Here is a 17658-nt window from a genome sequence, read left to right as displayed (position 1 = left end):
CTAGATTTACCTCGCTGCACCTTCTCTGTGAGCGACTGCAGTGTGACCTAGAGGAATGAGTCCCCTAGACAGGGGAGGAGGCAAATGAGTACAAAACAAATCTGATCTATTTCTTGTTTTGATCCACTCCATCTATCTTTTACATCTTTGGCTGGCAGCAGATGGTGCAGAAGGACATATTGCCTACCTGCTCACCATAAGACGGTTCAATAGGACTGACTGCCGGACTTAAGAGAATGACCTGGTCAAGTCACTAAAAATTTAGTCCCTGCGCCCATGTCTGCCCAGGCGCTCCTGATCGACCTCACACAGGCGACCAGGAGTACCTCGGACATGACGAGGACGGCTACCAGTCGTATTGTACCGTCTGCTGCCACAAGGCAATGGGTTGCTGCTACTGTGTAGCAATGCCGTGCCGCGTCTGCCAGCACCCAGGAGACATACGGTGACAGTTACCTGAGCGGGCTCCATGCTTGCGGTGGTATGGCGTCCGCACAGGTAACTCAGGAAAAAGGCGCGAAACGATTGTCTGCCCTTGCTTTCACGGAGGGAGGGAGGGAAGGGGGGACTGACAATATGTACCCAGAACCACCCGCGACAATGTTTCAGCCCCATCAGGCATTGGGATCTCAACCCAGAATTCCAATGGGCAGCGGAGACTGCGGGAACTGTGGGATAGCTACCCACAGTGCAAAGCTCCGGAAGTCGACTCTAGCCTCAGTACTGTGGAAGCACTCCACCGAGTTAATGCACTTAATGCACTTCTGTGGGGGGACACACACTTGAATATATAAAACCGATTTCTAAAAAACCGACTTCTATAAATTCGACCTTATTACGTAGTGTAGACATACCCTTAGAGACTAACCAATTTATTTGAGCATAAGTTTTCATGAGCTACAGCTCACTTCATCGGATGCATCCAATAAAGTGAGCTGTAGCTCACGAAAGCTTATGCTCAAATAAATTGGTTAGTCTCTAAGGTGCCACTAGTACTCCTTTTCTTATTATACAAAGGTAACTTGAGGCTGGAAAACACAGGTGGGTTAGTTTGTTTCAACACACACTGTTCTTTTTGCAGGTTTCCTCTGTTTTCATTAGATGTAACATTCAAGTAGCCATCAATAAACACACTGGATGAAATCCCGGCCCCAAAACTCACACTGACAACCGCAGGGCCAGGATCGCATTCGTGTTCTTAGAATCATAGAATATCAGGGTTGGAAGGGACCTCAGGAGGTCATCTAGTCTAACCCCCTGCTCAAAGCAGGACCGATCTCCGACTAAATCATCCCAGCCAGGGCTTTGTCAAGCCTGACCTTAAAAACTTCTAGGGAAGGAGATTCCACCACCTCCCTAGGTAACGCATTCCAGTGTTTCACCACCCTCCTAGTGAAAAAGTTTTTCCTAATATCCAACCTAAACCTCCCCCACTGCAACTTGAGACCATTACTCCTTGTTCTGTCATCTGCTACCACTGAGAACAGTCTAGAGCCATCCTCTTTGGAACCCCTTTCCGGGAGTTGAAAGCAGCTATCAAATCCCTCCTCATTCTTCTCTTCTGAAGACTAAACATCCCCACTTCCCTCAGCCTCTCCTCATAGGTCATGTGTTCCAGACCCCTAATCATTTTTGATGCCCTCCGCGGGACTCTTTCCAATTTTTCCACATCCTTCTTGTAGTGTGGGGCCCAAAACTGGACACAGTACTCCAGATGAGGCCTCACCAATGTTGAATAGAGGGGAACGATCACATCCCTCGATCTGCTGGCAATGCCCCTACTTATACAGCCCAAAATGCCATTGGCCTTCTTGGCAACAACGGCACACTGTTGACTCATATCCAACTTCTCATCCACTGTAACCCCTAGGTCCTTTTCTGCAGAACTGCTGCTTAGCCATTCGGTCCCTAGTCTGTAGCGGTGCATTGGATTCTTCCGTCCTAAGTGCAGGACTCTGCACTTGTCCTTGTTGAACCTCATCAGATTTCTTTTGGCCCAATCCTCCAATTTGTCTAGGTCCCTCTGTATCCTATCCCTACCCTCTAGTGTATCTACCACTCCTCCCAGTTTAGTGTCATCTGCAAACTTGCTGAGGGTGCAATCCACACCATCCTCCAGATCATTTATGAAGATATTGAACAAAACCGGCCCCAGGACCGACCCCTGGGGCACTCCACTTGATACCGGCTGCCAACTAGACATGGAGCCATTGATCACTACCCATTGAGCCCGACAATCTAGCCAGCTTTCTATCCACCTTATAGTCCATTCATCCAGCCCATACTTCTTTAACTTGCTGGCAAGAATACTGTGGGAGACTGTGTCAAAAGCTTTGCTAAAGTCAAGGAACAACACGTCCACTGCTTTCCCTTCATCCACAGAGCCAGTTATCTCGCCATAGAAGGCAATTAGATTAGTCAGACATGACTTGCCCTTGGTGAATCCATGCTGACTGTTCCTGATCATTTTCCTCTCCTCTAAGTGCTTTAGAATTGATTCCTTGATTACATCGAGAGCAATGGAGGAATGAGATGCAGACACAGGCAATGACCAGTGGAGATGGTAATTATGAAAGGAGGGAGCTTCCTGCTTTCACTCATTTTATGATACACACTTATTCCCATCCCCATATCCCCGTGCCCCCGCAGCAAAATGCTTGGGAAGCTACTACCGCTCCATTCGGTGCAGGGGGAACCTATACAGATGGCTTCACCATATTCCTATGAGCTGAAGCTAAGAGGGACTTTCACCATGGGAAAGACTTTCAGGTACACTCTACTTAGAGCCAACAAGCTAAATGCAGCCTGCAGCAAGCAGGTAAAATTCTTCCTGAAGAGCCTGGTGATACAGTCAGAGCAATAAGTTGGTAAGAAAACAGCTGTAAGTAGGAAAGTAGTGTAACTTGCACTGATTTGCCATTAGGTGGGGAAAAGAGCGTAACTTGCATCCAAGGGGCAGGGAGGTGAAGCGGGGTAATGGCAGGAAAGAAATGGAGAGATGAAGGAGCCAGCCACCTCTCCTGCACCATCACCTTGGGCTAAATTTATCACCAAGGTGTACGTGGGTACAGTTCTCATTGGCTTTAGTGTGCTCAGTAGTGTTGGTGGTCTGTAATAGACAGGTCAGACTAGATGATCCAGTGGTCCCCTCTGCCCTTAAGCTCTATGACTCTATTATAGGAGTTGCATTTACACCAAGGGCTGCACTGGGTCCCCATTCACTGAATGCCAGACTGGTGCAAGTTATACCAGTTCAGCCCTTCCTACCACTGACATTGTGATGCTGTCAGACCAGATGCCAGCTCTTGCCAAGGCTGTAGGCATCAGCTGAGCACTGACAAATTCACAGCTGGAAACCAGACCAGCTCACCTGTACATTAGTATTGTTCAAGACAGATACTAGACTTATCAGAATGGGAGTAGTGCCTAAAATCTATGGAATGCTTGCAAGTTACTGCATGCATTAATTTCACTTGTAATGTCTGCATCCCATGCTATAAGGTGATATGTACGTTTTGCTTTATAACTGTAAAAACGCTGGCTCTGAACCTGTGAACCCAGTCAGGAGGAATGGTCCACCACCCATCAAGACGGGCTATGAAAACTAAGTGGGCCATTGTGGAACATCATGATACAAAGACTTGGTTAATGGCCCTCTCACACCACTGAAGGAGCTACATGCAAGAAAGCCCATCCATTGAATGCTGGAAGAAGGGGATAAAACAGGGACACAAGAAAAATTTTCCTCTCTCTTTGCGGGAGTAGGAACAGAAGCAGAGATCCCCAGGGTCAACCTGGGTTAGCCCTAAAAGGCATTCAGCATGGACAGATTACTATAAATCTGTCATCTTTTGGAACCACAGACTAACTTATTTGTGTATATATGTTTGCCTGCTTTAGTCTGTAAATAACATTTCTTTTCTTAGTTAATAAAGCCTTAGTTTACTATAGGAGTGGCTATAAGCATTGTCTTTAGTAATAGATCGGAGGAACAAATTGACTTGGGGTAAGTGATTGGTCTTTTGTGACTGAAAGCAACCTGAATCTTTTGTGATCTTTGGAGTATGGCAACCAACTATCACTAAGTCCAGCCTGCCTGGGTGGCAAGATTGACTGGAATGCCCAAGGGGACTGTCTGTGACCCCATGGTAAGACGGTTATAGTGCGTCAGGAGCTCATATTTGGTTTGGTGAAATCTAATTACAGGACATACAACCAGTTTGGGGGCTCTGCTCTGCTTTTTGACAGTCTGCCCGGAGGTTGGCACTCATGGTTGTGAACCACTCCAGACAGCAGGGCAGACATCACCACTGATTTTTGGTTGAACAAATCCATTTACTTTTCACTTGTTCATATTGTTCAGACCCTCGTGTCGCCCTTTGTTTTCGAGCTCATCACTGGACCCTACTGAATTCCTGGCCGTGAAAAACGCGTCAGACTGAAATCTGATCCCCCCCATGAAATCTGCTCGCAGCCAGGGGCTCCTAGGGGTGGGACTCTGCGCGGGACTCCAGCTGCTAGGCCCAGCTGGGGATGGGGAGGGTCGAGACTTCCTCTTCCCTTGCAGGGGTGCTCCCAGGGTGGATCAGACCTCCGGGATCTCTCTCAGCTGCAGGAAGCTCCACGGCTCCAGCTGTCAGCCCCCCACTCCAGCGGGAGGCTGCCGGTAACCGGACATATGGTACCGCCCCCCCCATACCATGGAACCCTCATTTCTACGCTGCTACTGACATTGACGCTGGTTTTAGAGCTGGGTACCCGGCCAGCAGCCTTCCTCTCTGGCTGCCCAGCTCTGAAGGCAGCACCCTGCCAGTAGCAGGGCAGAAGTAAGGGTAGCAATCCCACGATGCCCTTACAATAGCCTTGGGACCCTCCCACCCTGGCCACCTTTTGGGTCTGGACCCCCAGGGTTACAATTAACCATGAAATTTCAAATGTAAACATCTGAAAACATGAAATTGACTAATTTTAAAACTCCCTCGCCGTGAAATTGAACAAAATGGACTATGAATTTGGTAAGGCCCTACTTATCACCCACAAAACTGCCTCCCTCCCCAACAGCTCTCCTCCTCCTCCTTTTTGACCCTAAAGTGAGGTGCAAATACACAGATCTTGATGTGCACATCATTTACAAGGCACTACAGACAGTGATAATACAGGACTATGAATTCTCTGCATGGTGAAGCAGAAAGGAGAAGCTGGGCTGGGCAGAAGGAAAGCCCTCATTATAACACGTGTCTTCAATAACAGCAAAGGGAGCACAGAAAACCACCAGCCCAGGAACTCCTACCTTCAACTATCTTCTCTTCTTTCAGGATTGCTCCAGTGGGAATCTTTCTTAACTCCTTACTGTTTAGTTCACTCTTCACTTAGACTGCCTGACTCCAGATCCTATTTTATCTCTTCCCTAGTCACTTAGGCCCCTTAACCATGTACTCAAAGCTCTCTTGACATGTGCACACTTGGACAATTCCCAACCATTCAGGCATCCACCAACTTTAATTTCTGGTTGGTAAGGATGCATATTAGACATCTTCCTACCCACATTCATTTAAATTAGGCCAAGTGGGAAAAATAACTGTAGCCTAAGAGTTGAAGATTTCAGATCAAGATTTGGATCAAATGTGTATTTCAACCAAAGGGAAGAACATTTTCTTCTGGAAGGGGAAGTGCATGTGGAGGAAATGTGGGGGAAAAAAAAAAAAAGATTGGCAGTACTTGAAGTGATAGAAAGAGTTAGACATAAAACACAAAGGAGATGAAAATGGACAGAAAAAAAGAAGTGGATGTGAAAAAAGATTGAAGACCACACAAACACACGAGCAAGTATATGGGGATTAAAAGAGCAACATGACAAGACAAAAGGGGAATTCAGATAGAAAAACAAACATGAAGAAAGAGAGTGGTTGAGAGACAGAAGTTACAGAAGTATGGATGGGTGGGGGAGAAATCACACACACACAATTTGAACTAAGGCCATTAAAATTATTGGAAGGCTTTCCGCTGATTTCAACAGGCTTTGGATCAGGTTCCAAAAGAGAAGGGAGAAAATACGATCAAAATAACTAAGGGGGAAACAACAAAAATGGTTCCTCAAAACCATTTCTCACTCATTCTGGTGTCCCACATATATTTGTTCACCGAGGATTATGTAAAACACTGAAGTTCAGAGGCTGCCCAATAAAACGTACCTGTTGCTATACATTTTAAAAGCACAGTTTGGGTGACTGCAGGGTAATTGTTAGGGCGCCCTAATATGAAACATTCACCAGGATGGTGACATCTATCCCTCAGAGAACATCAGTGATGTCAAGGCAGCTGTAACCCCAGTTACCTAAGATCTCAGGGGATGTCTTCTAAACTGCCATGACTTTGAGAAGGGAAAAATGAAAATGGAAGTCTCCTAACGGGTAAGTGAGTGTGCTACCAGATATCAACAGGGCTGCTAGAGGATCGCTGATGATATGCTACTTCCTGGATGGCTGTCTGATCCTAAGCCTGTTGCTGGCACAGTTGGGGAATGAAAGCATCCTTACCTTGCAGGTACATTTCTTCTCCTTCCGTGAACATTTGGTTGCATCTGCTGCATCGTGCACAGCTCGGATGATAATGCTTGTCCCCTGCCTAAAGAAATATAAACAGGGCGATAAGGAAGTGATACACCATCCTATTATTATGCACTGATAGACCCCTGCCTATCTCCCTCGTTTCTTTTTAATGTATATGATGCTGCTCTGAAATTGTCACAGAACAGACACTGCTTAGTCGCTTTCCCCACACTGTCCCAACAAAGTGGGTCATTCAAATGTGTAATTACCACCTGAATGGTTTAATCTCAATGGCCAATTAATTCCTTGGCACTCCTTTCTGTCACTGTCAACCATGGTACTAATTTAATGAGGGATTTATAAGTGGATTCCTGGAACCATCAATTTATTTCACACATAAGAACGGCCATACTGGGTCAGACCAAAGATCCATCCAGCCCAGTATCCTATCTCCCGACAGTGGCCAATGCCAAGTGCCCCAGAGAGAGAGAGAGAGAGAACCTAACAGGTAATGATCAAGTGATCTCTCTCCTGCCATCCATCTCCACCCTCTGACAAACAGAGGCTAGGGACACCATTCCTTACCCATCCTGGCTAATAGCCATTAATGGACTTAATCTCCATGAATTTATCCAGTTCTCTTTTAAACCCTGTTATAGTCCTAGCCTTCACAACCTCCTCAGGCAAGGAGTTCCACAGGTTGGCTGTGCGCTGAGTGAAGAAGAACTTCCTTTTATTTGTTTTAAACCTGCTACCCATTAATTTCATTTGGTGGCCACTAGTTCTTATATTATGGGAACAAGTAAATAACTTTTCCTTAGTCACTTTCTCCACACCACTCATGATTTTATAGACCTCTATCATATCCCCCCTTACTCTCCTCTTTTCCAAGTTGAAAAGTCCTAGACTCTTTAATCTCTCCTCATATGGGACCCGTTCCAAACCCCTAATCATTTTAGTTGCCCTTTTCAGAACCTTTTCTAATGCTAGCATATCTTTTTTGAGATGAGGAGACCACATCTGTATGCAGTATTCAAGATGTGGGCGTACCATGGATTTATATGAGGGCAATAAGATATTCTCCGCCTTATTCTCTATCCCTTTAAGGATTCCTAACATCCCGTTTGCTTTTTTGACTGCTGCTGCACACTGTGTGGACGTCTTCAGAGAACTATCCACGATGACTCCAAGATCTCTTTCCTGATTAGTTGTAGCTAAATTAGCTCCCATCATATTGTATGTATAGTTGGGGTTACTTTTTCCAATGTGCATTACTTTACATTTATCCACATTACATTTCATTTGCCATTTTGTTGCCCAATCACTTAGTTTTGTGAGATCTTTTTGAAGTTCTTCACAGTCTGCCTTGGTCTTAACTATCTTGAGCAGTTTAGTATCGTCTGCAAACTTTGCAACCTCACTGTTTACCCCTTTCTCCAGATCATTTATGAATAAATAAGTTGAATAGGATTGGTCCTAGGACTGACTCTTGGGGAACACCACTAGTTACCCCTCTTGATTCTGAAAATTTACCATTTATTCCTACCCTTTGTTCCCTGTCTTTTAACCAGTTCTTAATCCATGAAATGATCTTCCCTTTTGTCCCAGGACAACTTAATTTACTTAAGAGCCTTTGGTGAGGGAAATTTAAGTACACTATGTCCACTGGATCCCCCTTGCCCACATGTTTGTTGACCCCTTCAGAGAACTCTAATAGATTAGTAAGACATGATTTCCCTTTGCAGAAACCATGCTGACTTTTGTCCAACAATTTATGTTCTTCTATGTGTCTGACAATTTTATTCTTTACTATTATTTCAACTAATTTGTCCGGTACTGACGTTAGACTTACCGGTCTGTAATTGCCAGGATCACCTCTAGAGCCCTTTTTAAATATTGGCGTTACATTAGCTATCTTCCAGTCATTGGGTACAGAAGGTGACTTAAAAGGACAGGTTACAAATCATAGTTAATAGTCTCGCAATTTCACATTTGAGTTCTTTCAGAACTCTTGGGTGAATGCCATTTGGTCCCGGTGACTTGTCATTGTTAAGTTTACCAATTAATTCCAAAACCTCCTCTAATGACACTTCAATCCGTGACAATTCCTCAGATTTGTCACCTACAAAGGACAGCTCAGATTTGGGAATCTCCCGAACATCCTCAGCCGTGAAGACTGAAGCAAAGAATTCATTTAGTTTCTCCACAATGACTTTGTCATCATTAAGTGCTCCTTTTGTAACTCGATTGTTCAGGGGCCCAACTGGTTCTTTAGCAGGCTTCCTGCTTCTGATGTACTTAAGCATTTTGTTATTACCTTTTGAGTTTTTGGCTAGCTGTTCTTCAAACTCCTTTTTGGCTTTTCTTATTACATTTTTACACTTAAAACGTAATAATTTGGCAGCGTTTATGCTCCTTTCTATTTACCTCACTAGGATTTGACTTCCACTTTTTAAAAGATGCCTTTTTATCTCTCACTGCTTCTTTTACATGGTTGTTAAGCCACGGTGGCTCTTTTTTAGTTCTTTTACTGTGTTTTTTAATTTGGGATATACATTTAAGTTGAGCCTCTATTATGGTGTCTTTGCAAAGTGTCCATCAGCTTGCAGGGATTTCACTCTAGTCACTGTACCTTTTAATTTCTATTTAACTAACCTCCTCATTTTTGAATAGTTTCCCTTTCTGAAATTAAATGCCACAGTGTTGGGCTGTTGAGGTGTTCTTCCCACCACAGGAATGTTAAATGTTGTTATATTATGGCCACTATTTCCAAGTGGTCCTGTTATAGTTACCTCTTGGACCAGATCCTGAGCTCCACTCAGGACTAGATCGAGAACTGTCTCTCCCCTTGTGGTTTCCTGTACCAGCTGCTCCAGGAAGCAGTCATTTAAAATATCGAGAAATTTTGTCTCTGCATTTCGTCCTGAGGTGACACGTACCCAGTCAATATGGGGATAATTGAAATCCCCCACTATTATTGAGTTCTTTATTTTGATAGCCTCTCTAATCTCCCTTAGCATTTCATAGTGACTATGACTGTCCTGGTCAGGTGGTCAATAATAGATCTAATATATTCTTATTAGAGCATGGTCATCTGACTTCAGAAAGTAACCTCAATTCATGGGCTAGCACCAGCTGCCTGACCTGAAGTTGAACAAGTGACCTAAAGGTGATAAATACTCAAAATCATATTACCAAATCCAAATCCCCTGAGTTATCCAGTCTCTTAAATACATTGATACTCATAATAAACTCGTCTGATCAGAATTTGGTGCTATTCTAAGGACTGGAAAACAAAGAGCACAGATATTAAAAGCAATTTCATCTCACCAGGGACCAGAGTTATCAGTGCATTAACTCTTTCACAACAGAAAGTGAACATATGGATACAGTACCCACATCAGATTAGACACTTACTAAGAAATGAGGTTAGTGCTTGCAGTGCTATAAACTAAGCAACCCCATATGTCGATGCTGCCCCAACAATAATCACTGCAGGTGCCATCTTGCTTGAAGCAAGTGTACAACTGGACACTGGAGTGACACCGTAAGCAGCCGTCAAACCATATTACACTTGCACCAAATGATGTGTTATGAATGTCTGACAAAAAACAACAATTGCCAGCCACAGGAAAAGTCAGGAAAAGTTATGTCCTCTAGCGACCTAACCTGCAAAAGAAGCTTAGAAATGGGAGGAGTAAAACTGAGCTAGGAACTTCCTGGGCAAGCTAGGAGTATCTACACTCTAGAGAGTTCCTGTCTTGCCTCTTAGGCCTCGTCTACACTTACTGGGGGTTTGAAGCACTGCGATCGATGCACTGGGGGTCGATTCACCAGATCTAGCAAAGACCCGCTAAATTGACTGCAGCTCGCTCTCCGGTCAACTCCTCTACTACACCTGAACAAAAAGCGCAAGGGGAGGCAATGGGAGCATGTCTCCGGTCGACATTACGTAGTGTGGACCTCATGGTAAGTAGATCTAAGTACATCGACTTCAGCTACGTTATTCACGTGGCTGAAGTTGCGTAACTTAGTTCGATCTCCCCCTGTAGTGTAGACAAGGCCTTAGAAAGACAGACACACACCACACTTTGTCAGATCCTCAGATGGTGTAAATCAATGTAGCTTCAATATAGCTATGCTGATTTACAGCAGCTGCAGGTCTGGCCCAATTATTTCACTTCCTCTTTGTTTTATATAAAATAATGAAAGAAAATAAACCAGAAAAACTGGAAGAAAGCCACCACAAATTACTTAAAACATACTGTCTCCAGCCATAAAATATCAAGTTCCACAACAAATTCCCAATTCCCAAAATGCTGCTATTCAGCCATCCCAGCTAAGTATCTTTAGTGCACATTTTATCACCGTCATGGTGACTATATTTAGACTAGACCTACCAATCACTAAATCATATAAGGCTTGACAAATTTACTGGATACCTTATCAGCCTAATGACCAATCCCAATGACCAATTGGAGTGGGGACTATCAATCATTTTCTCTATATCTGTACAGCAGCTAACACAATGGAGCTATGGCCTGGCTGGAGTCAGATGATACTATAATATACATGTTTATTAATAATAAATTAATAGTAATAAATAAATAAATAATAATAATGTGCACATCCTATGTGCCATATGATCTCTACTGTCCTCTCTTTTCCTTCCTTTCACCTTCTCTTTTTGTGATCCTCCATCATTGTGCCATATGAAACTTACGTTTGTATGATTTTGGGGGGCTTGTCTTGTTTGTGAGTCAACTAGCTCACTTCTGGGCCCTTGAGAAGGACCAGTCAGTCAACTGTGATGAATAAGAGCTGGTCAGAAAACAATTTTGGCAACAATTTTTTAAAACTTTTTTCTGATTTTTGTTTTAATTGAAATGTCAATTTCATCAAAACTTCTGACAACAGTATCTCTTTTCCTGAGTTGTTCTCAGTTCTGTTATCTCTCTCTCTCTATCTAATTGGATATCTCCCGATTTCTTTCCCTACACTGCGTCTTCCATTTCCTCTGCCATATTTCCCCCCTCCCCCATATTTTCCTTCTTCTTGCCAAAATCTCTCACACACATAATATCATACTTCTTTGCTGGGATGAGAAAGAAATCTCTCACTCTCTCTCCTCCCCACCACCTCACCCCTATTCGCTCACCCACACATAGGTCATGGCAATTTCACCAAAAATCTAATAGCCAGAGGACTAAACTTGCAAGCCACAGAGAGATGTTGGGAAAGATACGTACATCCTTTTACATGGATTTTTGGGACCGAGGCACATGGCAAGAGCTGGTATTGTGGGTACTACTGATTTGGGTACTGCAGGATGCCATAGATTTGGGCACTGCCGGTTGATTGTCAACTGATGGGGGGGGGGGGGAGCTGCTTTTGTTGTTGTTGTCTTTTTTAATATTCTGTCCAAGGCACCTACCTAGCCAAGAATACGCACTTCTTTCCTTGGTATTATAAAACAAAGAAATGAAGTCAGATTAGTGAGAACATATGCTCCCCAGAGTAAGACCCTGGCACAGCTATTCCTATGATTTGCAGGCTGAGGACATTTCAGAAGTTCTGTATGGAAGATTCCTGTACCTCTTTCCTCCCTCTCTCTACCCACCTGTTCTCTACTCTTCCTTTATCATATTTATACCACGTTGTCCATGGATTCCCACCAGATCCTCTCTCCCCTCTGTGTCGCTGTATGGAATATGGGAGACACTTGGTGATATTGTTAATACCAGTGTTATAAAATTGCAAGGAATCTGACCAAATATGCCGTGTGAGGTATCTGTGAAAATGTTATACTTTGCCAAGTATGATAATCTTGTTTATATGTTTGTATGACCTTTGTATTAGGAGTTATAGATATGTAGGGTATATATGTATTTCCAAACTTGTGCTGTGTCTCTGGGTGACACCCCCAGACAGAACGGCATCAGCACTGAACCTGTTCGATGGCTCATCAAGGGACATCAACTGTATAATGAACCCATTGAATGGGTCAGAGGATACACTCTAAGACTCGGCAAGGCATGCAGGGGCAGAAGTCTGATGGCTCCAGGCCCTTTGCTGGGCAGCTTGTGTTTGGAACAAAGGAAATACAAGCTGCATGGTAAAAGACTATAAAAGGCAGCTGCATTATCCCCAATCCACATTTTTGTCTTCAGTCCTGCTTCTTGCCTCTGGAGGAACTTTGCTACAAACTGAAGCTCTGAACAAAAGAACTGAATGACCCATCCAAACTGTGGATGTATTCCAGAGGGACTTGCAAGCCAGAAATCTCACCAATACTGCTAAGAACCTGATACATGGACGTTGAATCTTTGTATAGATGTGTGACTGCTTTATGATTTAATAACTCTCTTCTTGTTCTTTCTTTATAATAAACCTTTAGTTTAGGCACTAAAGGATTGGCTGGCAGCGTGGTATTTGGGGTAAGATCCAAACATATACTGACCTGGTAACGTGGCTGACCCTTTGGGGTCAGAAGAACATTTTGCATATGTGAACAGAGTTTTTTAAATAGCTTCTCACTGTACTGGACATAGGTGCTGATTGGGAGGCAGAGCACTGGAATGCAAGAAAGGGGCTGTGTGATTTCTTTTTTGCTTCTTGATAACCAGTGCGGGGGATCAGGAGCAGTTTGTGACTGGTTGGGGAGTTTAACTTCAGTGTTACCCACCAGTATTGGGAGTATCTGTTCTCCCTTTTGCAGCCTGCCCTGAGACCTTGGCATTTCCAGTGAGGGCTGCCCGAGGCACACCTTTCATGCCAAAGTGTCACATTTCAAAACTCACCTCTGCTGCCCCAGTGCTTCCCCCAGTCTGAGGGAGCAGCAGTGTGTGTGTACTCTTTGCATTTAGAATCAGTGTAGGGGAAACAGTCCAGGATTCCTTCCCTTCCCTGGGGCAGAAGGGGGATTTTGGCTGGGCAGACATTTAGCAGGAATGTCTCTTGCGAAGCACAGTATGAAATGCGAGCCACAATAAATGCCTCACAAACTTTCACCAGGGACTTTGCCTAACAACTAATCAACACAATGTAAGCAATAAAAGCCAAACATTAATGCAGCAAAGCACGTGAACAACAAGAACGGGGTTTTCCATTCTACAGCTTTGGTCCCCTTTCTCAGCTCTACTCCCTCCCAGTAGCACTGGGCAGTTGTTTATTAGTTTATCTGAGAACGCACGGGCCAAATCACCCCTGCTTAACCCCATGAGGTCACACAGATGTAACTGCAGGCAGAATATGGCTGTAAGAGGCTGGCAGTGTTTACCTGCAATACCCCACACAGTTAGCAGATGTTGATTCTGCTGGGGAAGGGAGAAGTGGATTTTGCTGACTCTCTAGGTATGTCTACACTGGCAGAGTTACAGCACTGCTCAGAGAGCGCTGAAGGGAAACCGCTGTTGTGTGTTCACACTGTCAGCTGCCTGCACAATAGCATGTTCACACTTCCGGCACTTGCAGCGGTATTCGGAGCTGTGAACTCTGGGCAGCTATCCCACAGAGCATCTCTTCCTCTTCTGCCGCTAAGAATTGTGAGAAGGCGGAGGGGGTCGCAAGGCATCCTGGGTCCTGTCCCAATGCCTTGTGATGCATTGCTTTGCATCCCAGCAATCCCTGTGCTTCCGTCCGCATTTGGCACCATCTTTCAATGGTTTGTGTACTGCGCACTCTGCCTCTTTGGTCTGCAGGAATGGATTCCACACTGTTGACCAATATGCTGCTCTCTCTAACACGTCACGAGTGGCAGTGGAGTTATTCCTTAAACTACAAAGGCAAGAGGAGTGTGACACTGATCTCGCCACGCATAGTAGCTACAACATGAGATTGCTTGTGGCATTCACAGAAGTACTGACCACAGTGGAACGCCACTTTTGGACTCGGGAAACAAGCACTGAGTGGTGGGATCACATCAATTCCCAGACCAGAAAATTACCATAGGGGAAGTTGAAATGCCCATTGTGATCTTGGGAGACCACGCCTACCCCTTAATGCCGTGGCTGATGAAGCCATACACGAGGAACCTTGACAGCAGCAAGGAGCGGCTCAACAACAGGCTGAGCAAGTGCAGAATGACTGTTGAGTGTGCTTTTGGCCATTTAAAGGCCCGCTGGCGCTGCCTATATGGGAAGCTGGACCTGGCCAATGACAATATTCCTATGCTTATCGCCACGTGCTATACTCTCCATAATATTTATGAAGCGAAGGATGAAAGCTTCACTCTGGGCTGGACGGCTGAGGCTCAGCACCTGGAGGCTGAATTTGAACACCCAGAGAACAGAAGCATTAGAGGGGCGCAGCGCAGGACTAATATTAATGCTATGCTCGGGAGTGCAGTACTTGTAATGCTAGGACGGGGGTTGGCAACCTTCGGCACACGGCCCATCAGAGTAATCCGCTGGTGTGCCGCGAGACATTTTGTTTACATTGACCGTCCACAGGCACGCCCCTCCCCCTCCCCCCCCCCCCCCCCCCAGCACTATGAAGGTGTAAGAAAATTGCCTGGTGCTTTTCAGATCTCTGTTTGCTTTCAATTAATGGAATAAAAAGATTGCTTTCAAACCAAAACAATTCTTTATTAAAAAACAACAACCCGAGGAGATAGATAGACAAAAAAAACCACATCAGCACTGAGGGGGATGGGGGAATGGAGGGTCCCAGGAGGAGGTGGGGTCCCAGGACAGTTAAAGATTTATGTATGTCCAGGTATCATATGCAACCTTGTCCTTTGGAGTACAGTGCAGCGAGTACTGTACTTCAGCAGGGCTAAACTGCAGAGGGATGGGTGTTGAGTGCAGTGGGTACTGAGAGTCCGCAGGACTGGACTGTGACAGGGCAGGAGTGGAAATGCACAGGTACAGACTGGACCAGTAGGTTGATAAGAGTGTGTTGGCAGTGTGTGGGGGACGCATGGGAAAGAGTTTTGCAGCAGTGGCTGCAGGGGAGGGCGGGCACAGAGCTGCTCGGTTTGCAGTGCTAGTAGCTCCTGGAGGGTGTCCGCAGGGCTGCAATCACCACAATGTCTACACTGGCACTGCAGCGCTGTAGCCACGGAGCAGAAAGCTGTACGTCTCTCGTGGGGGTGGGGTTTTTTTACAGCGCTGCAACTGTGCAGTTTCTGCGCACTAAGTGGCTTGGCAGTGTGTACACCTCGGGAGTTACAACGCAGCAAGCTTCTTTACTGTGCAGAAACTTGCCAGTGTAGACAAGGCCTCTGAGAAAGGTGGGCGGGCAAGCGCTGGGAGGGAGGGGGGAGGAGGGGGAACACAGCGCACTCGGGGAAGAGGCGGGGCCGGGTTGGGGATATGGGGAAGGAGTCCAATGGGGCAGGGAGGGGGCGGAGACTTTGGGGAAGGGGTTGGAATGGGGCGGGGCAGGGGTAGAGTTGGGCCGGGGCTGGAGGCGGGGGGGGGGGGGGTGGGTCGAGCACCCACTGGCGCCTGGAAAAGTTGGCGCCTATGGTGCCATAGAAGATTAACCTGACCTAGCACTGCCTTGCACTGCAGGTCTCCCCCACCTAGGAGTTGCTGCCAGAGGGGCGTGTGCTGGTTGCTTTGGGAGCTGCGCTGTCCAAGGTAAGCACTGCTCCCCTAGCCCCCTCCTGCAACCCAACCCCCTGCACCAACCCAGAGCCTGCACCCCAATCCCCGTCCCAGAGCCTGACCCCTCCCCCCTCCTGCACCCCAACCCCCGTCCCAGCCCAGAGCCCGCACCCAGCACCCAAACTCCCTCCCAGAGACCAAACCCTGCACATCCTCCTGCACCCCAACCCCCTGCCCCAATCAAGGTAGTTCACTTTATTTTCATTTACTTCCCATTACTTATAATATAGGAGGAGAATGAAGGAAAAAAGAACGAAAAACGGGGGTGGGGGGAGATAAGAGAGAATGTTCTTTTTCTTGGCTGGGTCCCAAGGTGGGGGCAAAAATGAAGCTGCGCACAGGGCCCTACTAACTCTAAATCTGCCACTGGAACACTGTTATCAACACCCCATGTGTCCACTCCCTTCTCTGTATGCAATCACATGCAGAGCTCTACTGAGCAGAAGGAAGAGAAGTGATCAGATCTCAGCCATATCAAATCCAGCTGCAACAGCAGCAAACAAAATAGACCATTGAGATGACACTTAAATTGGATTTAAAATAGCAATAGGAATAAAATGCTTTGCAGGCAACAAAAGACATTTCAAATCACACACAGATCAGAACAAGATAGAGCCTGTCCAGTACAGAACACTGCTGGCATTTCTGTTCCACCTCCCCTCAGCTGTATAAACATGATACTTGTTTCCTTTGTGTCACTATAAATAGAAGTTTTATCTCGGCTATTGTGTTTTTGTTAAAGAAGATACTGAATGTTGGTACTACCTGTAGCCATATGCACATTCATACTAAGCCAACACCCCTTTTAAATTCGATCCCCAAGAGTCCAGGCATGCAGCTGGATTTTTTACAGAGTTACAATCGGTGGCGGATTACCATATGGGCCCACGGTGCCCCAGCCAATTGGGGGGTCCCGGCTAGGGTGACCAGATAGCAAGTGTGAAAAATTGGGACGGGGGTGGGGGCAATAGGTGCCTATATAAGATGAAGGCACAAATATTGGGACTGTCCCTATAAAAATCGGGCCGGAACTCTGGCCCCGCCCCTCGCTGCTCCTCTCCTTTCCTCCTGGGGCCCAGCCCCCTGACCGGACAGATGCAGGACCTGTGATAGGGTGAGCACTGAGCATATTCCCCGCATGTGGAGCTGCCCCCCCACCCCTCTCCTGCCCCCCTTCCCCCCTCCCTCCCACACAGAGCTGCCCCCCCAGCCCCTCGCCTCAACTCCCCTGGGTGTTGCCCCCCCAACCCCTCTCCTTCCCCCCTCCCTCCCGCGCCCCTCTCCTTCATCCCATTTTACATATGGATATAGTGAGACAGAGAGGTTAAGTGAGGGCTTGTCTACACTTACATTTTACAGTGCTCTAACTTGCTGGCTCAGGGGGGTGAAAAATCACCCCCCTGAGAGCAGCACGTTTGAGCGCTTTAAAGCACTAGTGTGGACAGGCTCCAAGCGCCGGGAGCCGCACTCCCAGTGCTCAGAGCTATTCCCATCGTGGA

General features: G+C 46.1%; 1 protein-coding gene across 8 annotated transcripts in view; it reads right to left on the bottom strand.

The window, feature by feature from the left end:
- ABLIM1 (actin binding LIM protein 1) overlaps window positions 1-17658 on the bottom strand; it is a 311243-nt gene that overhangs the window by 72876 nt on the left and 220709 nt on the right. For all 8 annotated transcript variants that reach the window (XM_074959284.1, XM_074959287.1, XM_074959282.1 and 5 more), the window contains exon 7: window positions 6537-6624. In XM_074959284.1, coding sequence (XP_074815385.1) covers window positions 6537-6624 — 88 coding nt within the window. The remainder of the gene's footprint in view (window positions 1-6536; window positions 6625-17658) is intronic.

The sequence above is a fragment of the Natator depressus genome, chromosome 7 (assembly GCF_965152275.1).
Source record: "Natator depressus isolate rNatDep1 chromosome 7, rNatDep2.hap1, whole genome shotgun sequence".
Classification (NCBI taxonomy): domain Eukaryota; kingdom Metazoa; phylum Chordata; order Testudines; family Cheloniidae; genus Natator; species Natator depressus.
Note: the sequence above shows the minus strand (reverse complement) of the source record. Positions and strands in the feature narration are given on the sequence as shown.